We start from the raw sequence: 22,716 nt of genomic DNA, 5'->3' as shown, positions 1-22,716 counted from the left end.
AGAGAGAGTGGAAGGGAGAGGGAGAGAGAGAGAAACGTTGATGTGAGAGAGACACATCGGTTGGTTGCCGCCCCCACGCACCCCGACCAGGGCCGGGGATCCAGCCTGCAACGGAGGTGCGTGCCCTTGAGTGGAATGCAACCCAGGACCCTTCGGTCTACAGGCCGACGCTCTCTCTATCCGCAGATCCAAAGCGGCCGGAGCGCCATGGGGATTCTTGGCTGGCTGACCCCCTTTGTAAGGGAGTGTCAGGATGGTGGTTCTCAAAGTGGGGTCCGTGGACCCCTGGGGGTTCCCGAGAAGTCAAAGCCCTATCGTAGGAATAACACAGAGACGCTTTTCCTCCCGTGGCCGTGGAACGGAGTTTTCCGGAGTCTGCATGACGGCGTGAGATCCGAAGAGACCGAAATAGAAGCAGATGTGAAGAATCCAGCTGCCTGGGATGCCAGACAGCGGCAAAGATTTCTTTAAACAGATAAAACACGGCCGCCCTTCTTACGAAACGAACTATTCTTAGGGAAAAGACGGCTGTGTCCATGAGTGTTACGTGCGTGAACAAGGACTGGCTTGACTGTCATCTTAAAATGGATGCGAGGAAATTTCAAATCGGCCTCCACGTTAACTTCTATTGCAGGACATACTGGTGGGTCTGCCCGTAATAATAAAAGCTTTCTGTCCGGCCGGGGTGGCTCAGTGGTTGAGCGTTGACCTAGGAACCAGGAGGTCACGGTTCCATTCCCGGTCAGGGCTCATGCCCGGGTTGCGGGCTCCATCCCCAGCGAGGGGCGTGCAGGAAGCGGCCGATGGGTGATTCTCTGTCATCATGGATGTTTCTCTCTCTCTCTCCCCCCCTCTCCCTTCCTCTCTGAAATGCATAAAAACATATTTTAAAATAAAAATAAATGGAGAAGTATCGTCAGGTGACGATTTAAACACACACACACACACACACACACCCCAAACGAGCGCAGAGATCTCAGGAAACCCGCCTGGAGGAGGAGAGCAAGGCCTGCCCGTCTCCGTGAGGAACCCTTCCCCGTAGCCAGGCTCCGTTGCCGTTGGACTTTGTGGCCACAGGCCCGGTATCTCCTCTGCGGATCTCCCTTCCTCTGCGTACACCCTGGCTGAGTTCTGAGGCTCAGAAGCTTCAGGGGAACCGACGTTGGATAATGAGACCATGAAGTAACCTTCCTTTAATGTCTGTTTACGGCCCTGCTGCACGTAGCAACGTCTCATCGCCCAACACAGCCGGGGGCGGCGGACAGATACTCACGGCGCCGCGTCATGTTCCCAGGGGATGACTCATGAAAACTCCGCTCGTGGTGCATGTGTGGGAAGGGGGCCCCATGAATGCATTTTAAAAATATATACTAGAATTTTGTGCAAGGCGCTCGGCCCTAATAGGCCCGGCTTTGTCCAGAAGGTCGTCCGGCTGTCCGGTCTAATGATCGTATTACACTTTTATCATTATAGATTTTTTTTTCATTGATCTCAGAGAGGAAGGGATGAGGAGAGAGAGAGAAACATCCACGATGAGGGAGAATCATGGACCGGCGGCCTCCTGCACGCCCCGCACTGGGGATCAAGCCCACATCCCGGGCATGTGCCCGTAAGTGGGAATCGAACTGTGACCTCCGGGTTCACAGGTCGATGCTCAACCACTGAGCCTCGCCGGGCGGACCCCTGGCTTCTTTAGAAGCGAGTCCCTACACATCAGGAAGTTCATCTGTAAATAGTTCAGAGTCCTGTTCCTCATCCATTGTTGTTGTCTGGCTGCTGGTCACAGCAATGGTCTCTGAGGTCTCTGAGGTCCCAGCCGAAGGCTCCTCCCGCAGGTTCTGTCCGGCTCCCTCTCGCGCGGGCGGAGTTCGCTGGTGACTTCGTTGGGGCTGGACCGACTCGGATGGCCTCGCTCACACGTGCCTGACCGTTGGCCGGGAAGCCTCCGGCCTCCGCATGGCCTTCTTGCAGCGGGCTAGCTGGGGCTTGCTTCCCGGTGGCAAGAGAGGGCAGGCCCTGAGGGGCAGGGACCTTACAAGCCTCTGCTCGCGTCTTGTTTGCTGACGTCGTCCAATTTGCCAAAACAAGTCGTGCTCGACCACGCCCAGGACCCATGTGGGAGGATGAGAGAGATGGATGAGGGCTTCAAAACGGGGTGGGGAACTCGCCCCGCCGGCCGGTGTGGCTCCGTGGCTGAGCGTCCACCTATGAGCCAGGAGGTCACGGTTGGATTCCCGGTCAGGGCACATGCCCGGGTTGCGGGCTCCATCCCCATTGGGGGGGAGGGGGTGCAGGAGGCAGCCGACCCATGGATGTTTCTCTCTCTCTCTCTCCCTCTCCCTTCCTCTCTGAAATCCATAAAAATATATTTTTGAAAATAACCGAACACGGATGGAACCAGCACCCCTTAGATCGGTGGTTCTCAACCTTCTGGCCCTTTACATACAGTGCCTCCTGTTGTGACCCAACCATGAAATTATTTTCGTGGCTACTTCGTCACTGCCATGTTGCTGCTGGGATGAATCGTCATGCAAATATCTGATAGGCAGGATGGTCTTAGGCGACCCCTGTGAAAGGGTCGTTCGACCGCCAAAGGGGTCGCGACCCACAGGTTGAGAACCGCTGCCTTAGATGCTGGGGGTGCCACCCAGGCCTAAAGCGAGCTCCCCAGCGCGTGGCAGCGCCAGAGAACCTGCAGTACCACACGCAGACACCAGAGGGCGCCAGGCGGCCAGCCCCCGAAAAGGTCACACCCAGCAAACCTATGCGGTTAGCATATCACACACAGGAACCCAGGCGGGATGCATCCTTACAAAAGATGCTTTTCATTTGTTCTTTTAAAAATATATATATATTTTTTAATTAATTTCAGAGAGGCAAGAAGAGGGAGAGAGAGAGATAGAAACATCTTTGAAGGATCGGCTGCTTCCTACTAGGGATCGAGCCGGCAACCCGGGCATGTGCCCTGACCGGGAATCGAACCAGTGACCTCCTGGTTCACAGGTCGAGGCTGGAGCACCGAGCCACGCTGGCCGGCCGGCCGGGCCTGACAGCGGATCTGAGAGGCCCTCGGACTCTGCAGCCACGGGCCGATGGGCGAAGGGTTTCCCTTGCAGGAAGCCAGCCCATGGAGACGGGGAGAGGGGGACTTCTTTCCAAGGCAGGAAACACGACAGAAACACAACCAGTGCGTGAAGAGACGGGGAAAGGTGGCTCGGCCACAGCGACAAAATAAACCCCCCAGAGACCGATCGTAAAAACAACAACAGAGACCTATGAACGATCCGACAAAAATTCAGAATAATCGTCTTCCACTCCACGCAGAACTCGGGCGGAAAACGAAACGGCACCGGGAAAGTGAGGCATGAACACAAGGAGAACCTGGACAAGGAGCAGGGCCGCCTGTCTCTCGCCCTGTGGCAGGGGGCCGGCGGGCAGCCAGATGGGCCCTGCCCCCTCGGCTCACCCTCCCGGTACAGGTGACCATCCCCAGCTTCTATTTAGGGGCTCAGCTCTGAGCCGGCCCCGCTGGCTGGCTGGCCGGCTGGCCTTTAATCCCGTGTGCGGAGGCTCCACAATGCAGGACGCGTAAGCCTGGGGGTGGGCAAGAGTAATACCATTGGGGCCTCGGGGACAGAAGGGTCCCGGGTTCGAGTCCAGTCAAGGGCATGTACTTCGGCTGCAGGCTCCATCCCCGGCCCGGGCCCTGGTCGGGGCTTGTGCAAGAGGCAACCCGTCGGTGTGTTTCTCTCTCATCCATGTCTCTCTCTCTGTGTCTCTCCTCTCTCTTCTGCTCTCTCTAAAAACCAATGGAGAAATATCCTCAGGTGAGGATCAGCAGCAACAGAAAATTAGAAAACAATGACACGTGTGTGGTTACAAAAGCTATAAGTGCACCCCAAGGAAATGTGAAGAGCAAATACGCATAAAAAATAATTTTAAAAAAGCAAAAATGCATGTATTTACAGAAGCACGGCCGGAGAATTAAAAATGCATTAAGCCAGGCCGGGGTGGCTCCGTGGTGGAGCGTCCACCTCTGAACCAGGAGGTCACGGTTCGATTCCCCGACAAGGGCACAGGCCCGGATTGCGGGCTCGATCCCCAGTGTGGGGCGTGCAGGAGGCAGCCGATCCGTGATCCTCTCTCATCATGGATGTTTCTCTCCCTCTCCCTTCCTCTCTGAAATCAATAAAAATATATTTAGCTCATCTCATTGCCAGCAAATCGACAGGGGGATGTGTACACTTGCTGGCCGGGAGGAGGGAGCCGTGAGCCGACGCCAGCTGTCGGGGGCTGTCTGCCCTGGAGATGTGCCTCTCTGGGTCCCCAAATCCCCCCATTTGACCACCCTCTCTCTGCAGCCACCACTTTGCTTTCCATTTGCTAAATCGGCGCCCGCTAAACCTCTGGGGGAGGAGGGATTACGGCTGGTGACAGATGTTATAGACGGACGGGATTCGGGCAGACCAGGCCAGTGTGACGCCTCCCGGCCGACCGGCTGCAGCCAGCCTGCTCCCAGGCCCCTGGCCTCCTTGTCCAGGGACCCTCTAGGGGGCTGCCCTCGTCGGGGGGTCTGGCCCTACCCACCGAGGGGTGCAGGGGACAGTCATGGGCTCCCCGAGGAAGATGAGCAGCTCTTTCAAGCGGGGCTCGCTCAAGAGCTCCACGTCGGGGTCGCAGAAGGTGAGTGAGCCCCGGCTGGTGTGGCTCAGTAGGTAGAGCGCCGGCCTGCGGACTGAAGGGTCCCGGGTTCTGATTCCGGTCAAGGGCACGGACCTCGGTGGCAGGCTCCACCCCGGCCTGGGCCCTGATCGGGGCGTCCAGTGGATGTGTTTATTCTCACATCGATGTTTGTCGTTCCCTCTCTCTTGCAAATATTCAATGGAAAAATATCCTCGAATGAGGATTCAAAAAAAAAGGAAGGAGGTGAGTGAGTGTTGCCTGGCGGCCTGGGGGCAGAGGGACAGAACGACAGAGGGCCCCTGGTCAGTGGGCGTCTGTCCTCCGCAGTCCGCGGCCGATGGGGATGGGGTGCCCTGCCTTCGGAGCTGCTGCATCCCGAACCCCGTCTCAGGGGGCAAGGGGAGGTCCCCCTTTCCTGCCAACCTTGTGACCAGCCTCTGTGGTCTCCTGGCTGCTCCCACCCGCAGAGACGGAGCTCACGGCCCTCGCCGGCTGCGTCTGGGGTGTGAGCTGTGCAGATCCCCGGGCCACACGGCACCTGGCCCCCCACCCCCGAAGTTCTGGGCTCTCCCCATCGCTTCTCCTGGGATGACTCTCCCCGCCCCCTGCGCTCCCTGCCGCCGGACCCGCCGCCCCCTCTTTGGTCGCCATCACATGTTGGGGGGAGCGCCGTGTGGGGCCTGGGAGACCCTCCGTGAGGGTCAGGATCACGCTGAGCCCCTGCGGAGATTCAAGCAGCTCCTGGGACGTGGAGCAAATTGAAACGGGTGCCTGGTACCCCGCCTTGTGCAGTCAGTGGGGTCTGGGGGCAAAGAATTCAACAAGAGGAGAGGAGGGTAGGAGGCTTCAACGTTGGTCAAGATTGCAAACCAGCCCGGCTGGTGTGGCTCAGTGGCTGAGCGTCGACCTGTGAACCAGGAGGTCCGGGTTCGATTCCAGGTCGGGGCACGGGCCCGGGTTGGGGGCTCCATCCCCAGTGGGGGGCGTGCAGGAGGCAGCCGATCCGTGATTCTCTCTCATCGTGGATGTTTCTCTCTCTCCCTCTCCCTTCCTCTCTCAAATCAATAAAAATGTATCTTAGAAATAAAAAGAGGGGGAGGGAGGCGCAGCAGCTGGCAGGCTTATGCGCCTAATGTCTGCTTTCCTGTGATTAATGGCCCCGGATAAAACCTTGAACCCGGGAAGCAGGCCCGGCCGCTAAGCCCGCCGAGAGCAGCGCTGGGGCCCGGGAGGCCCCTTAAGCGACTTACATTTTTAACGCGACTGTTTGGGGATAAGCCACCCTTTTAGAATCTGGGGGGATAATACAGAGATGGAGAAGCAGCCGGCCGGCCTGGCTCAGGGGCTGAGCGTCGACCTGTGAGCCCGGAGGTCACGGGTTCGATTCCCGGTCGGGGCACGTGCCTGGGTTGCGGGCTCGATCCCCAGTGTGGGGCGAGCAGGAGGCGGCCGGTCCATGATTCTCTCTCATCACTGTTGTCTCTCTCTCTCTCCCTCTCCCTTCCGCTCTGAAAACAATAATTTTTTTTTTTTAATGAGCCCTGAATAGTTAGATTCCGTGGATAGAGCATCAGCCCACAGACGCCAGGCCTGAGCACCTGAGTTAGGGCATGGACCTCCTGCAGGCGTGCGCAGGAGGCAACCCATCACTGCGTCTCGCTCACATCGATGTCTCTCTCCCCCCCTTCCTTCCACTCGCTCTAAAACGTGATGGGAAAATATCCTTGAGTGAGGATCAACAACAACAACAAACAAATAAGGCTCCACAGCCTCAATGAAATAATAAGATAAAGCCCTATATAACAAAGAGGTAATATGCAAATTGACCGTCACTCTACACACAAATGGCCCCCTCATGTGGACACAAGAGGGCAGTTGGAGGCGACCAGGCCTGCAGGGGAGGGCAGTTGGGGGTAACCAGGTTTACAGGGGAGAGGGATTGGGGGGGAAACAGGCCAGCAGGGGAGGGCAGTTGGGGGGGAACAGGCTAGCAGGTGAGAGCGGTTGGGGGTGACCAGGCCTTCTTGAAAATTTTTAATTTTATTTTATTTTATTTATTTATTTATTTTTAATATATTTTATTGATTTTTTACAGAGAAGAAGGGAGAGAGATAGAAAGTTAGAAACATCGATGAGAGAGAAACATCGATCAGCTGCCTCCTGCACATCTACTGGGGATGTGCCCGCAACCCAGGTACATGCCCTTGACCGGAATCGAACCCGGGACCTTTCAGTCTGCAGGCCGACGCTCTATCCACTGAGCCAAACTGGTTTCAGCTATTTTTTATCTTATTTTTAATTTCATTTTATTTTATTTTCTATTTTTATTTATTTATTTATTTATTTATTTTTTATTTTTTATTTTATTTTATTTTAAATTTATTTTCAATTTTATTTTAGAAAATAAAATAAAAATAAATTAAAAAATAAAATAAAATATAAAATAAAAAATAAATAAAAATAAAAAATAAATTTAAAATAAAATAAAAAATAAATTTAAAAAATTAAAATTAAGTATAATAATAAAATAAAAAAATAAAGAAAAATGAAGAACTAAACTCCTGGTGAGCCTAAGGAGGAAGACAGGAAGGAGATGGGCTGTGCCTGGTGTTGGGGTGTGAAAGCATCGGGGACCCCAACTGCCCTCTCATTATCCCCCCTTCTCTCCTCTCTCTCTCACCTCCCCTGCACTCACACTCTCCCCCCACCTCCCGGACCAGTGAATCTAGAGCAAACTGCAGCTGCAGCCAGGCGGGGGCAGCAGAGAGCTGAGCTGGCAGGGGCCCTGGGCTCCCTAGATTGGCCCATGGGGGGGGGGGGGCCCATGTGCAGAGAGCTGCAGCGCCCGGACCCCTTAGCTGAGGGTCCGCCCAGGTGGGCGCTGTGGCTGTGCTGGGCTCCCCCGCCTGGCCTGCCGGTCGGGCCAAAACGAAGCTTTTTCAGACTCTCGGAAAGCCGAGAGTGGAGCCGTGGCTGGTGGGGTTTGGGGGTAGATGGGAGGGTGATGGTCCCAGGGAACAACTTCCAGGTACATGGTGACTGCAGCAATAACACCGTCCTGCCCACCGAAGGCTGCTGGAGAGAATAGATCTTTATTTTTATTTTTTTTAATTGATTTCAGACAGAGAGAGAGAAAGAGAGAGAGAGAAACATCAGTGATGAGAGCGAATCACGGACCGGCTGCCCCCTGCACGCCCCCTCCTGGGGGATCAAGCCCGCAACCCGGGCCTGTGCCCTGACCGGGAATCGAATGGTGACCTCCTGGTTCCTAGGTCGAAGCTCATCCAATGGGCCACGCCCGCCGGGCCGGAACACGGGCACGGTAAAGGAGGAAGGAGGGAGGGAAGCAGGAGGTGGCCGTTTTGCAGCCAGAATGACCATGCGTAGGGGCGCACGCAGCTCCCGGCCTGGCCGTGTGGGGTGACCGCGGGTGGGGGCGTCCCGCCGGCTGCTGCCGGTGGAGGGGTCGGCCGGGATGCTCGGCACCCGGGCAAGGACGAGAGAGTCAGGGGGGACTCACGCGGCATTCAGGGTGGTGCTCGCCTTGACCTCTGACCCAGCCTCGGGCGACTGGGAGAAGGGTTTGGGGCGGTGAATGTCCCGGGAGGCCTCCTCCCGGCTCCTCGGGGCCCGGGCACTGCCCCCGTCACGAGGGGCATCCGAGGGACCGATGATTCCGACCGTCTCGATTATGCAAACCACACGGACGTTTCCAGCCAGGGAAGGACTGGCCGGGGGAGGAGGAGGAGGGTCCCTTCAAAGGGGAGGTCCCCGCCCCCCCTCCTCTCCCGGGTCCCCAGGCAGTGTTCCTGGGAGGCCACATGGGGCGGCCTGGGATCACGCGGCCGGGGCACAGGGCTCACATGCTGCTCATGTGGACGCTCTTAAAGGGAGGGTCCTCCGCAGCCAGCTTCCTGCCCCGTCCGAGGAGGAGGCCGCGGGAGGCCAGGCTGCACCCTCCCGGCTCTGCCGCTGGCCCAGGTAAGCTCGGTGTGGCTCTGCGGGGCGTGGGCCTGGCTCCCAGGGGCCTCCAGCTCCTCTTCCGCGGAGGCCGGCTGCACAGGGGCCCGTAGGGGAGGCCAGGGGCCCCGTGCACGGCCGGGGGGTGGGGGGAGGCTGGGATGATTCCTTGAGAGGACGAGTCCTGGGTCCGTCGGCCACTGCCTGGCCCCAACAGGCTGGCTGCTGCTTCTTTTTTTAAAAATATATTTTATTGATTTTTTTACAGAGAGGAAGGGAGAGGGATAGAGAGTTAGAAACATCGATGAGAGAGAAACATCGATCAGCCGCCTCCTGCACACCCCTCCCACTGGGGATGTGCCCGCAACCAAGGTCCATGCCCTTGACCGGAATCGAACCCGGGACCCTTCAGTCTGCAGGCCGACGCTCTAGCCACTGAGCCACACCGGCCAGGGCCTTTTTTTTAATTTAATATATTTTTATTGATGTCAGAGAGGAAGGGAGAGGGAGAGAGAGAGAGAGAGAGTCATGGATCGGCTGCCCCTGCACGGCCCCCACTGGGGATCGAGCCTGAGCCCCGGACATGTGCCCTTGACAGAACTCTAACCCGGGACGGTGCAGCCCGCTGAACCAAAGCGGCTGGGACGGCTGCATTAACTGACTATCGCCAGGTGAGAGCAGCTAGGTTGGATCAGGCTGGCTGACCTCAGCAGGTGGGATCAGCCTGCCTGGACCAGGCTGCTTAACTCGGTAGGGGGGATCGGCTCCATTGCCTTACTTAGGTTAATTGAACCAGTAGTAGGATGAGCTGGAGTGGATTAGGCTGGTTAAACCAGTAACCAGGGCTAACTAGAGAGGTTGATGGAAAAGATATACGGGGTAAAGATACATCAGTGGCCTCCTGCACACACCCCAACCGGGGCCAGGGACCGAGCCTGCCACCCCGGTCCCTGCCCTTGACCGGGAATCGAACCTGCCACTCTCGGGTGCCAGGGCGGGCGCTCTAACCACTGAGCGACACCACGTGGGGCCACAGGAGGCCGCAGGGGGACAGCGCGCTCGAAATAGACCCAGGAGGCCAGCGGCGGTGTCTTTTGGCTAAACTGGTCCCCCGTCATTTGGCTGCGGGTGGGGCTTGCTGTTAATTTTGGCCCAAAGACACAAGGCCGTGGAGTCAACAGAGGCCCGCCCAGCAGCCAACCAGCCCCCGTGGTTTCAGAAGCCACTTCGGAGGCTGCAGATGCCCAGGCCCCGCCCGCCCCTCGGGGTCCCCCCTGTCACCCCACCCCGGCCCCAGCCTTCCCCGCCCTCCTGCACCCCTCCTTGTAGGGTCGTCCCCACCCGTGTGGACATGGTCCAGGATGTCAAACCCTCCTGACTCCTGAGCATGTCGCAGCTCCCCGTCCACGGGACGCCTCCCCGGGCTCCTCGCTGGCTGTCTCCTGCCATCAGACCCCACAGAAAAACCACCTGGCCGGGTGGCTCAGTGATTGAGCGTTGACCTACGAACCAGGAGGTCCCGGTTCCATACCCGGTCGGGGCACATGCCCGGGTTGCCAGGGGCAGCCAGTCAATGATTCTCTCTCATCAGTGATGTTTCTCTCTTCCTCTCTGAAATCAATCAAAACATATTTAAGGAAAGAAGCCCAGAGGATAACCGGACAGTGAGCATGTGGGCGCCCACCGCCCAGATCGTACCAGCGTTAATCGGTCATGTTTGCAGCAGATGGGCTGTTTTTTTTTTTTCCATCTCTTCATGGAAAAATAAATAAATAAGAGAAAAAGAAAGAAAAAAGATCCGGCAGCCCCAATTCTTTCAGCCCAGGGCCCTCGGACGCCCCTGCCCGGCCTGGCCAGGCCCCTCACGGACACGCGTCTGTCCCCCACGGCCCGGCCTTTCTCCCACAGCCCTGTCCGGCTCAGCTCTTGGCTGCTTTCTCTTTTCTTTCTTTGCTTTTCAAATACGTTTGTGTTGGTTACACAGAGAGGGAGAGGGGGCGAGAGAGAGAAACACCCATGGTGAGAGAGCATCGTGGATGAGCTGGCCCCCGCACGCCCCACACTGGGGACCGAGCCCGCAACCGGGCATGTGCCCTGACCGGGATTCGAACCCGGGACCCTTTCGGTCAGCCGCAGGCCGAGGCTCTACCCACTGAGCCAAACCGGCGGGTCGACTCGGACGTTTTGGGCGGCCGTCCTGCGAAGGGCAGGCGGGTGAATTTTACAGACGGGGAAGCACGGACGCTGAGGGTGGCTTGGGGAGACCTGGGCCTCACACCCACCTCCTTGTCTCCCAGGGACAGAAGGCGTGGATCGAGAAGACCTTCTGCAGGCGGGAATGCGTCTTCATCGTCCCCAGCACCAAGGACCCCAGCAGGTGACCTGGGAGCTGCAGGGGAGCCACGGTCCAGACCCGCCCGGGGCCCCCGGTTGCCGGCAACTCTTTCTTTTTATTTTGATCCTCCCCTGGGGATATTTCTTTCCATTGATTTCCAGACAGAGTGAAAGGGGGGGGAGAGAGAGAGAGAGAGAGAGATCCCATCTTCGTGTTGCTGCACCTCAACGTCCCTCCTTAACTTCAGGGGCGCCTGGGCCTCCTCGATGGAACCCTCTAGGGCCGCCCTGGGGTCGCCCTGCACAGACACACGGCTAAGTGCCTCCTCGGACAGAATGAAAACCAGTGGGGGTGTGCAGCAGGCGGCCGACCCACGACTCTCTCTCATCATGGATGTCTCTCTCTCTCTCTCTCTCTCTCCCTCTCCCTTCCTTCTTTCGAAATCCATAAAAACACTAGAGGCCCGGTGCATGGATCCGTGCACATAGAAAGGAAATTAATTAGAGGAAATATTTCAGAGGCCGGGGAGGGACCGCGGGAGATTGGCTGGCCAGGGAGGGGCTGCGGGAGGGCTCCAGGGCGAGTCCGGCCCGTCTTGCCCCGTCCCAATTGGCCAGACCCAGCAATAAGCTAACCTACCGGTTGGAGCGTCTGCCCCCTGGTGGTCAGTGCGTGTCATAGCGACTGGTCAGACAGTCGGACACTTAGCATATTAGGCCTTTATTATAAAGGATATTTTAAAAGAGAGAGAGAGGGAGAGAGAGGGAGAGAAAAGACTGTTTTTGCCTTTGTTCTCAGGTGTTGCTGTGGCCAGCTCATCGCCCTGCATATCCCTCCTCCGTCCAGCATAACATCCGGCAAAAATGGGGAGGAGAGCACAGAGCTGGAGGCTCCACCGGAGAAATGGTCTGTGGGCAGACACACCCAGGCCTACCCGACCGATGCCTACGGGACGCTGGAGTTCCAGGGCGGCGGATACTGCAACAAAGCCATGGTGAGACGGGCTGAGGCAGGGCCGTCCCCCGGCCCACGGCCCCCGTCAGAGGCCCAGCCCCCCAGACACCCAGACCGGGGCACCTGGGTCTTCTTTCAGGGGCATCGCTCAATCCTCCAGGATGGTTCCTGGCAAAGACAGGGAATACACCTGTGCCCGGCCGGCGTGGCTCAGGGGCGGAGCGCCGACCTAGGAACCAGGAGGTCAGGGTTCCATTCCCGGTCAGGGCACAGGCCTGGGTTGCGGGCTCCATCCCCAGTGTGGGGCATGCAGGAGGCAGCCGATCCATGGTTCTCTCTCATCATGGATGTTTCTCTCCCTCTCTCCCACTCCCTGCCTCTCTGAAATCAATAAAGACGTATTTCTATAAAAAGAAATATATCTGCATGCTCAGCATTTTAGCCATGAGATTTAAAAAATACTATTTATTTTAGAGAGACATTAATTTGTTCTTCTACTTATTTAATGGATTTCTTTTTGAGAGAGAGAGGGAGAGAAGCATCGATGTGAGAATGAAACATCGACGGGTTGCCTCCCGCACACATTCCAACTGGGAACCGAACCCACGACCTGGGTGTGCGCCCTGACCGGGAATCACACCCACGACCGTTCAATGCTCCAATCGACTGGACTGCGCCACTTACGTGTGCATTCACCGGCCGATTCCTGCACGCGCCCTGACCGGGGATCGCACCCACGACCCTGGCGTTTCGGGACGACGTGCTCACCCGCGGAGCCCCCGGCCAGGGCTTAGAAACGGGGTGCTGTGATAAGGAACCAGTCGTGCCCCTTAGATCCGCACCCAAACTGTGAGTGCACAGACCATGCTCTTGGCCCAGATGCTGCGAGCTGCTTCCTCCTCCTGCCTCCCAGGGGCGAGGGAGGGAGGGATGACCTGCTGGTTGGTGGGCTGTCTGGTTCTGCTTTGCTTTGCTTTCTGGCCGGGCACCGTGCCCCCCTCCTGGGACGGGGGAGGGGCGCCTGGACGTGGTTCCCTCTGAAGTCCATCCTCGCCCCCCTGGTCTGTGCCCAGCTGGCCGAGGGGGCCAGGGCTTGTCCCGTTTGCATGTGAACAGGGAGGGCCCTCGGCCTGGAGCCCTGCCAGCCGGAGCGCTGGGCTCCGTTCAGCCGGCGCTGAGTCACACTCCCACGCGCCCAGTCAGGCCGTCTCTGCGACTGCTTGTCTCCTTTTTTTAAAAGAAAACCACAATGCACCACCTCATTATTATTATTATTGTAATTATTCTTTGGTGAACCCTCACCCGAGAGAGGGGAAGGGAGGGGGAGAGACGCAGAGAGAGACACATCGATGGGTTGCCTCCCGCACCAGGATTGAGCCTGCACCCGAGGTCCATGCCCTCGACCGGGAATCGAACCCCAGACCCTTTGGTTCACAGGCCAACGCTCTATCCGCTGAGCCACACCAGCCAGGGCCCTGAGACGTTTTCTGGTGCTCGTATCAAATTCAAGTGTCGTTTACTTGTAGTTTACGTACGTCCTGTAGTTTCCTTGCTCCATCTGGCAGCCCCCACTCCCCCCTGCTCCCCGCAAAAAAAGTTTCCTCCCGTCTCTTCGCCACGGGCTCCTGCAGAGGCCACAGAACCTGAGGGAGAGAAAGCCAGAGACAATTTCAAAAAAAAAATATTTTTTTTAAATTGATTTCAGAGAGGAAGAGAGAGGGAGGGAGAGAGAAACATCAATGAGAGAGAATCATGGATCGGCTGCCTCCTGCACGCCCCACACGGGGGATCCAGCCCGCAACCCGGGCCTGTGCCCTGACCGGGAATCGAACCCTGACCTCCTGGTTCCTAGGTCGATGCTCAACCCCTGAGCCACGCCGGCCGGGCAGGAGGGCTCCTGCTTAGACGTGAGCGACAGTCCCGGCCCGGCCCCCTGCCCCGGGGACGTGCTCAGCGCCACGCCCTCTCTTGCAGTACATCCGCGTGTCCTACGACACCAAGCCGGACGCGCTGCTGCACCTGATGGTGAAGGACTGGCAGCTGGAACTCCCCAAGCTCCTCATCTCCGTGCACGGAGGCCTCCAGAGCTTCCAGATGCAGCCCAAGCTGAAGCAGGTGTTCGGCAAGGGCCTGGTCAAGGCCGCCGTGACCACGGGTGCCTGGATCTTCACGGGGGGTGTCAGCACGGGTGAGCGCCCGGCCTCGCCCCACTGCAGACACGCAGGCCCGGGGCGCCTGGGCCCCAGAGAGCTTTCCCGGAAGGAAAAGCCACGTGTGTGGCAGCCCGAGGTCACTTTTGGGTTTTTATTTTTAAAAATATATTTTTAAGAAAGAAAAAATAAAATATTTTTATTGCCCGAGCCGATTTGGCTCAGTGGATAGAGAGTCGGCCGGTGGACAGAAGGGTCCCGGGTTCGATTCTGGCCCAGGTTGCAGGCTCCTCCCCGGCCCAGGCCCTGATCGGGGCGTATGCAGGAGGCAACCCATTGATGTGTGTCTCTCACATCGATGTTTCTGTCTTTCCCTCTCTCTGAAAGAACAATGGAAAAATGTCTTCGGGTGAAGATTAAAAAGAAATATATATATATTATTGATTGCAGAAGGGGTGGGAGAGAGAGAGACATCAATGATGAGAGAGGATCACTGATGGGCTGCCTCCTGCATGCCCCCTACTGGGGACTGAACCCACAACCTGGGCATGTGCCCTGACCAGTGATGGAACCGTGACCTCCTGGTTCACAGGTCAAGGCTCAAGCACTGAGCCAGGCTGCCAGAGCCGGGGTACCTTCTTTCAATGGCAAAGATCACCATGTCTCCACCCGTTCCCCAGGGGATGGAGTGGCCGGAGAAGGGGTCCCCCCAACCCCCCCTCCCCCCACCCATCCACAGGGGGCCTCACTCACAGGCCTCCCGGCTCCTCGCAGGGGTCATCAGCCACGTCGGGGACGCCCTGAAGGACCACTCCTCCAAGTCCCGGGGCCGGGTCTGCGCCATCGGCATCGCCCCCTGGGGCCTCGTGGAAAACAAGGACGACCTGATCGGGAAGGACGTGAGTGCCTCCTCCCCCGACTGGGCCATTGATTGTTCATCATTATTGTTGCTTTTGGATGCTGGCAATTCAAAGAAAACCCAAGTCTTTCCTCTGAGGTTGTGGCAGGTCCCCCTGCAGTTGTACGAAATGAGGAAGACGGGCTCCCATCGACCCCTCTTCCCTCTCGGCCACCGTAACCAACGTCTTGCCAAACCGCGACGGGACATCACCACCAGGGCCTTCTTAATCCACGTGGTTATTTGTTTCTTATTTAATTTATTATTATTATTACTATAGAGAGAGATGAAAGGAGAGCAGCAGGGAGCTAGAAACATCCATGAGACATCATGGATCGGCCGCTGCCCGCACGCCCCACACTGGGGATGGAGCCCATGACCTGGGCACGTGCCCTTGACCGGGAATCGAACCGTGACCTCCTGGTTCATAGGTCAACGTTCAAACACTGAGCCATATCGCCGGGCTACGTATAGGATTTTGTGTTAAGATAGGTTTTCATTTCTTTGCCATCAGTGCCCAGGAGTACAATGGCTGGGTTGGCGTTATCTAAAAGTAATTTATTCCTCAGCCCGGCCGGCGTGGCTCAGTGGTTGAGCATCGAACCAGGAGGTCACCGGTTCGATTCCCAGTCAGGGCACAGGCCCGGGTGGCGGGCTCCATCCCCAGTGTGGGGCGTGCAGGGGGCAGCCGATCCATGATTCTCTCCATCATGGATGTTTCTCTCTCTCTCATCCTCTCCATTCCTCTCTGAAATCAATAAAAAAATAATTTTATATAGAAATTTAAAAAAAAAAGTCCATCATGAGAGAGGACAGGAAAGGGACAGTAGGCCGCACTGCACAGTGGGACGGGGGCATTGCTGCCTGCATCCGCGTCCCGGCTGCCCCCGTGGGCGTGACCGCGCCCGGGCTGCGGCTCTGAGGGGAGCTGTGCCTCTTGTCAGGTGACGAGACTCTACCAGACCATGTCCAACCCTCTCAGCAAGCTGTCCGTGCTCAACAGCGCCCACACGCACTTCATCCTGGCCGACAATGGCACGCTGGGCCGCTACGGCGCCGAGGTGATGCTCCGGCGGCAGCTGGAGAAACACATCTCCCTGCAGAAGATCAACACACGTGAGTCCTGGCCACGGTCATGGCCACGGCCACGGCCACGGCCACCCAACCGCCTGGGGGGGGTGTAAAGCCTTAACCGTGTCCCTGTTAGATCCACAGAAGACTTAATTTGACCCTCTTTCTTTTTAAAAAAAATATATTTTTATTGATCTCAGAGAGAGGAAGGGAGAGGGAGAGAGAGAGAAACATCCATGATGAGAGAGAATCGTGGATTGGCCGCCTCCTGCACGCCCCACACTGGGGATCGAGCCCGCAACCTGGGCCTGTGCCCTGACTGGGAATCGAACCGTGACCTCCTGGTTCCTGGGTCGATGCTCAACCACGGAGCCATGCCGGCCGGGCTCTGGTAGGGTTTCTGTAGAAGACAACCTGGAAAAGGAAGGTCAATCAAAGGGACTGTGAGGCTGACAGCTTGGCTGGGGCGGCCGCCATAAGCAGTGGTGGGTTTCCGAAGTTGGATCTCCTGGACGCACGGGCTGGCGACGGGATGTGTCCTTCTACCGTGTTCGATTCCTCCGGACTTGCACGCTCACACTGCCGGCTCCATGTGGCCATGGGGCTGCTGGGCTTCCCTTTGTCATCCTTTGCCTCGGGCTCAGAGCGGGCAGGGACGGCAAAGGGGTGCTCGGCTGTCACCTCTCTCAGCACAGAGCTTCAGGGGGGCGGGGGGGGGGGGGGGCGTCCAGCCTAAACCACGAGGAACGAATTCCACCGTTTCCAGAGGAAGAAGGTGACTTGGCCGCCATATTCCTGCCAAGCCGGTCTTGGGCTGGAAGACTCAAAGGCAGGGTGGGGCCATGTCATCTGGTCCATTTTTAAAAATATATGTTTTTTTTATTGATTTCAGAGAGGAAGGGAGAAGGCGAGAGATAGAAACATCCACGATGAGAGAGAACCATGGATCGGCTGCCTCCTGCACACCCCACACTGGGGATGGAGCCCACAACCCGGGCCTGTGCCCCGACCGGGAATCGAACCGTGACCTCCTGGTTCATAGGTCGACGCTCAACCACGGAGCCACGCAGGCCAGGCCATAGCAGACCCTCGAACGCACATTTGCCAAACGGAACTGAACTGAGATTATTCGGGTTAAGAGTTGGTCAACATATTTCCAAGTTCCTGGCTGCAGAAATGCATCATGGGGGCCAACCGGAACCGCTACCCCCTCCCTCTTGAGGTTCTGGAATCCCCTCACGTATCCATTTCATCGAAGGAAGGCCTTCAGAGCTTCGAGACCAAGGACACGTCTCCTACTTGGCGTTGGTTGACGTTAATCAAATAACTCCTGAGGCAGCCCTGGTCGGTGTGGCCCAGTGGTTGGGCTTGGACCCATGAACCAAGAGGTGGCCGGTTCCATTCCCGGTCGAGGGCACATGCCCGGGTTGCTGTCTCGGATCCCGGGAGGGGGCGTGCATGAGGCCAGCCGATCCGTGGTTCTCTCCCATCATGGATGTTTCTATCTTTCTCTCTCCCTCTCCCTTCCTCTCTGAAACCAATAAAATACAATAAATGAGCCCTGGCCAGTGAGGTTCAGTGGATAGAGTGCTGACCTGCAGACGGAAGGGTCACAGGTTCCGCTCGCCATCAAGGACACGGATCTCGGTGCAGGCTCGGTCTCCAGCCCCGTCGGGTGGCCCGCGGGAGGCAACCCAGCGATGTGTCTCCCTCACATGGATGTTTCTCTCTCCCTGCGCCTCCCTCCCACCCTCCCTGGAAATCAATGGGAAAAACACCCTCCAGTGAGGATTCACCACAACAGGAACAGACAGGGGGAGGGGATCGGGCTGGGCGGGGGGTCTGATGGGACTGTGTGTGTCCTGCAGGGCTGGGCCAGGGGGTGCCCGTCGTGGGCCTGGTGGTGGAAGGCGGCCCCAACGTCTTCTCCATCGTCCTGGAGTACCTCCGCGAGGAGCCGCCGGTCCCCGTGGTGGTCTGCGACGGCAGCGGGCGGGCCTCGGACATTCTGTCGTTCGCGCACAAATACTGTGAGGAAGGAGGGTAGGATTCCTGACGGGGTGCGCAGGGCGGGGCCGGAAACCTTGGTCGTTCCGAAAAAATGTTCGGGAAGGAATCTCTTTAAATGCATTTCTATTGGTGTCAGAGAGGAAGGGAGAGGGAGGGAGGGAGAGAGAAACATCCACGATGAGAGAGAATCATGGACCGGCCGCCTCCTGCACGCCCCCCACTGGGGATCGAGCATGTAACCCGGGCCTGTGCCCTGACCGGGAATCGAACCCGGGACCCCCTGGCTCCTAGGTCGGTGCTCAGTCACTGAGCCTCGCCAGCCGGGCTCAAGAAAGAACCTGGGCTGGGTTCTCCCATCTCCCCAGGTCGGCGTGGGAGGGAGGCTCGGAGACCATGGTGTTGCTCCCGGAATTCTTCCTCTGGGGGACACCCTCTCTCTCATCCGCATTCCCCGTCCCCATTGATACGTGTCTCTCACATCGATGTTCCTGTGTTTCCCTCTCCCTTCCACTCTCACTGAAAATCAGTGAAAAAATATCCTCGGATGAGGCTGCACAAACCAAAAAAAAAAAAAGACACCAGGTGGGCCTGGGGCCGCGGTGCCGACTCACGCGGACAGGCCTGCCGCGAGCTGTCTCTCTTCCCTGCGCGTTTCCCTCGAACAGGGTCATCAGCGAACCGCTCAGGGACCAGCTGCTGGTCACCATCCAGAAAACCTTTAACTACGGCAGGACCCAGGCGCTGCAGCTGCTGGCGGCCGTCGCGGAGTGCATGAAGAAGAAGGCGCTTGTGAGTGTCTGCGGCTTTTTGGTTTTTTTTTAAAAAATCCTCACCCAGGGATATTTTTCCCATTGATTTTTCGGCGAGCGTGGAAGAGAGCAGGAAAGGCGAAAAGAAACATCGATGTGAGAGAAACACATCGATGGGCTGCCTCCTGCGCGCGCCCCGACCAGAGAGGGGCCTGCAACCAAGGTTCGTGCCCTTGACCGGAATCGAACCCGGGACCCTTAGTCCCTGGGCCGACGCTCTAGCCCAGTGATGGCAAGCAAACCTTTTGAGCTCGGCGTGTCAGCGTTTTGAAAAACCCTAACTTCACTCTGGTGCCGTGTCACGTATAGAAATTTTTTGATATTTGCAACCATAGTAAAACAAAGATTTATATATATATATATATTTTAAATATATTTTATTGATTTTTTACAGAGAGGAAGGGAGAGAGTTGAGAGTTAGAAACATCGATGAGAGAGAAACATCGATCAGCTGCCTCCTGCACACCTCCCACTGGGGATGTGCCCGCAACCCAGGTACATGCCCTTGACCGGAATCGATCCTGGGACCTTTCAGTCCGCAGGCCGACGCTCTATCCCCTGAGCCAAACCGGTTTTGGCAATATTTTTGATATTTATTTTATAATATTTAAATGCCATTGAACAAAGAAAAATCAACCAAAAAGATGAGTTCGCGTGTCACCTCTGACACGCGTGTCATAGGTTCGCCATCACTGCTAGCCACTGAGCCAAACCAGCCAGGGCTGAAATCAATATAAACACATTAAAATAATCTCTCTATATATAAAAGCCTAAGGGACCGAAAGACCAGTCAACCGGTCGCTATGACGCGCACTGACCACCAGGGGGCAGACGCTCAATGCAGGAGCTGCCCCATGGTGGCCAGTGCGCTACCACAGCCAAACCCCTGTGGTCGCCAACCATCCGCGGTCCCACCCCCCAGCCAGCCTGCCCCAATCGCCCGGGAGACACCCCGATTGGCCCGATCGCCAGCCAGGCCGAGGGACCCCACCTGTGCAGGAATTCGTGCACCAGGCCTCTAGTAATAATAATTGAAATAAGAAGGTTTTGCTCCCAGAATCACTGCCTGGCGTACGTGTCCGTCTCTGCTGTCCTTGGTCAAAAGCACCCCAAGCCTCCCTCTTGCCGCCAACGTCCCTTGACTCAGTCTTTTTGCCATGAACCCGCGTCCAGGTCACGGTGTTTCGGATGGGAGCCGAGGGCCAGCAGGACATGGAGATGGCGATTTTGACTGCCCTGCTGAAAGGTGAGCTCCGGGGAGGTGGCGACTTCCAGACTCTCGGTGCTGGCCTGGCTGGTCACCGTCTCCATCTCCTGCTAGGAACGGTGTCTGTCGGTGACAGAGCCCAGGGCTGGCCAGCTGCCCAGGCCCTCTCAGTGTGCACCCGGCTCCGTGGTTGGGCGTCGACCTATGAACCAGGAGGTCACGGTTCGATCCCCCCTCAGGGCACAGGCCCGGGTTGCGGGCTCGATCCCCAGTGGGGGGCGTGCAGGAGGCAGCCCATCCATGATTTTCTCTTATCATTGATGTTTTTGGTTTTCTTTCCATTGATTTTTTTTTTTTTTTTGAGAGATTGGAAGGAAGGGGGAGAGAGAGAGAGAGAGAGAAACATTGATGTGAGAGAGACGCATCGCTTGGCTGCCTCCTGGCCGGGGATGGGCCAGGGCACCCTTCAGTCTGTGGGCCGATGGCTCTAGCCACTGAGCCAAACTGGCAGGGGTAGATGTTTCTCTCTCTCTCCCTCTCCCTTCCTCTCTCTGGGGTCAATAAAAACATATATTAAAAAAAGAAAAAGAAAAAGGTGCGAAGAGGTTGCCTGCACGCTCCTCCCGGGCAGCCCTGTGAGGAGATGGCGTTCTTAGCTAAAGGAAAAGGCAGCAGGGCTCAGACCCGGTGGTGGTGGTGCTGGTGGTGCTGGTGGTGGCCGTGGGTGCCCGGAGCCCAGCTCACCGCCCCGCACCCGCGGGACCGGGCGGTCCAGGCGCGGAGAGAGCATGGCCTGTTTCCTTGCCTTCCCAGGAACCAACGCGTCCGCCCCGGACCAGCTGAGCCTGGCGCTGGCTTGGAACCGCGTGGACATAGCACGGAGCCAGATCTTCGTCTTTGGGCCCCACTGGCCGGTGAGACTGTCCCCAAGTCACCCCCCTGCCCCCCGATCCCAACCTTGTCCAGACGGCGCACAGTAGGTGCTCCCCCGGTCACACGGTCCTTGGGGGTGATCCACTGCGCACAGTAGGTGCTCCCCTGGTCACACGGTCCTTGGGGGTGATCCACTGCGCACAGTAGGTGCTCCCCCGGTCACATGGTCCTTGGGGGTGATCCGCCGTGCACAGTAGGTGCTCCCCCGGTCACACGGTCCTTGGGGGTGATCCGCCGCACACAGTAGGTGCTCCCCTGGTCACACGGTCCTCGGGGGTGATCCACTGCGCACAGTAGGTGCTCCCCCGGTCACACAGTCCTTGGGGGTGATCCGCCTCGAGGTCCGCTAGGACTAGGAGGAGGCGTGGCTCCTTAACCTCAAGGAACCAGGGGGAAGGAGGAGCTGCCAGCCCCGGTCTCAGACCCCAGCCAGGGCTCTTGGAGAAATGACCACTCGATATGTCTTTTCCTAAAATATATTTTTATTGATCTCAGAGAGGAAGGGAGAGGGAGAGAGAGATAGGAACATCCATGATGAGAGGGAGTCATGGATCGGCTGCCTCCTGCTGGGCCGGGTGCCCACCCGATCTCAGCGTGGCCCGTGAAGAGGGGTGCTCACCCTTCCAAAGAAAAGGAAAAAGAGTCCGGGCCGGCGTGGCTCAGGGGTGGAGCGTTGACCTAGGAACCAGGAGGTCAGGGTTCGATTCCCCGTCAGGGCACAGGTCCGGGTTGCAGGCTCGATCCCCAGTGTGGGGCGTGCAGGAGGCAGCCGGGCCATGATTCTCTCTCATCACGGATGTTTCTCTCTCCCTGCCTCTCTGAAATCAATAGAAATATATTTTAGATTAAAATAAAAAAGAAGAAAATAGCTCGTTAAAAGGAAACACAATGATTGTATTGAGAGCACTCAGTTTTCACACTCTGTTCCGTGAACCCCTGGAGGCCTCTAGCACTGTGTGTGTGTATGTGCGCGCACATGTGTATGCGTACTCCTGGTCTCACGCGTGCGTGTGTGTGCATGCGTGTACACGCGTGTGCATGCATGCAGAGGCGAGGGTCATCTCGGGACCACCGGCTCTCATGTTGTTCTCCCCCCGTTTCTGCGGACGGCAGCCCCTGGGGAGCCTGGCGCCCCCGACGGACAGCAAGGCCACCGAGAGGGAGAAGAAGCCGCCCACGGCCACCACCAAGGGCCGAGGGAAAGGGAAAGGCAAGCGGAAGGGGAAGGGGAAGGAGGAGGGGGAGGAGGAGACCGACCCCCGGAAGATCGAGCTGCTGAACTGGGTACGTGGGGAGCCCGGCTCACGGCTCCCTCCCTCCCTTCCTTCCTTCCTTCCTTCCTTCCTGTTTGGCCATTCCTCACCGAGGATACTTTTCCATGGCATTGATTGTTAGAGAGAGTGGAAGAGACGGGGAGAGGCAGAGAGAGAAACATCGACGTTAGAGAGAGAGAATCACGGACCGTCTGCCTCCTGCACGCCCCCCACTGGGCATGGAGCCCGCAACCCGGGCATGTGCCCTTGACCGGGAATCGAACCCTGACCTCCTGGTTCATAGGTTGATGCTCAAACACTGAGTCACACCAGTTGATCAAGGATATGCTTACTGATTGGGGGGGAGGGGGGAGAGGGAGAGAGAGAGAGAGGAGAGAAACTGACCAGTTGCTTCCCGCATGCACCCCAATGGGGATCGAACCCACAACCTAG

General features: G+C 57.5%; 1 protein-coding gene across 13 annotated transcripts in view; it reads left to right on the top strand.

Moving 5' to 3' along the window:
• Nucleotides 1–8,531: 8,531 nt before the first annotated feature.
• Nucleotides 8,532–22,716, top strand: part of TRPM1 (transient receptor potential cation channel subfamily M member 1) — a 31,208-nt gene continuing 17,023 nt past the window's right edge. For 9 of the 13 annotated variants that reach the window (XM_036355757.1, XM_036355758.1, XM_036355756.1 and 6 more), the window contains exons 1-11: nucleotides 8,532–8,664; nucleotides 10,941–11,020; nucleotides 11,777–11,972; nucleotides 13,907–14,120; nucleotides 14,857–14,981; nucleotides 15,925–16,096; nucleotides 17,920–18,081; nucleotides 18,727–18,850; nucleotides 20,044–20,116; nucleotides 20,891–20,991; nucleotides 22,124–22,294. In XM_036355757.1, coding sequence (XP_036211650.1) covers nucleotides 8,547–8,664; nucleotides 10,941–11,020; nucleotides 11,777–11,972; nucleotides 13,907–14,120; nucleotides 14,857–14,981; nucleotides 15,925–16,096; nucleotides 17,920–18,081; nucleotides 18,727–18,850; nucleotides 20,044–20,116; nucleotides 20,891–20,991; nucleotides 22,124–22,294 — 1,536 coding nt within the window. In that variant the 5' untranslated portion in view covers nucleotides 8,532–8,546. Of the gene's footprint in view, nucleotides 8,665–10,940; nucleotides 11,021–11,776; nucleotides 11,973–13,906; nucleotides 14,121–14,856; nucleotides 14,982–15,076; nucleotides 15,216–15,924; nucleotides 16,097–17,919; nucleotides 18,095–18,726; nucleotides 18,851–20,043; nucleotides 20,117–20,890; nucleotides 20,992–22,123; nucleotides 22,295–22,716 lie in introns of those variants that run through there. The other 4 variants (XM_036355766.1, XM_036355761.1, XM_036355760.1 and 1 more) reach the window with 2 other exon arrangements.

This window comes from Myotis myotis, unplaced genomic scaffold, assembly GCF_014108235.1.
Source record: "Myotis myotis isolate mMyoMyo1 unplaced genomic scaffold, mMyoMyo1.p scaffold_m19_p_23, whole genome shotgun sequence".
Lineage (NCBI taxonomy): Eukaryota > Metazoa > Chordata > Mammalia > Chiroptera > Vespertilionidae > Myotis > Myotis myotis.
The sequence above is the reverse complement of the archived record's forward strand: the minus strand, read 5'-3'. Positions and strand labels throughout refer to the sequence as shown.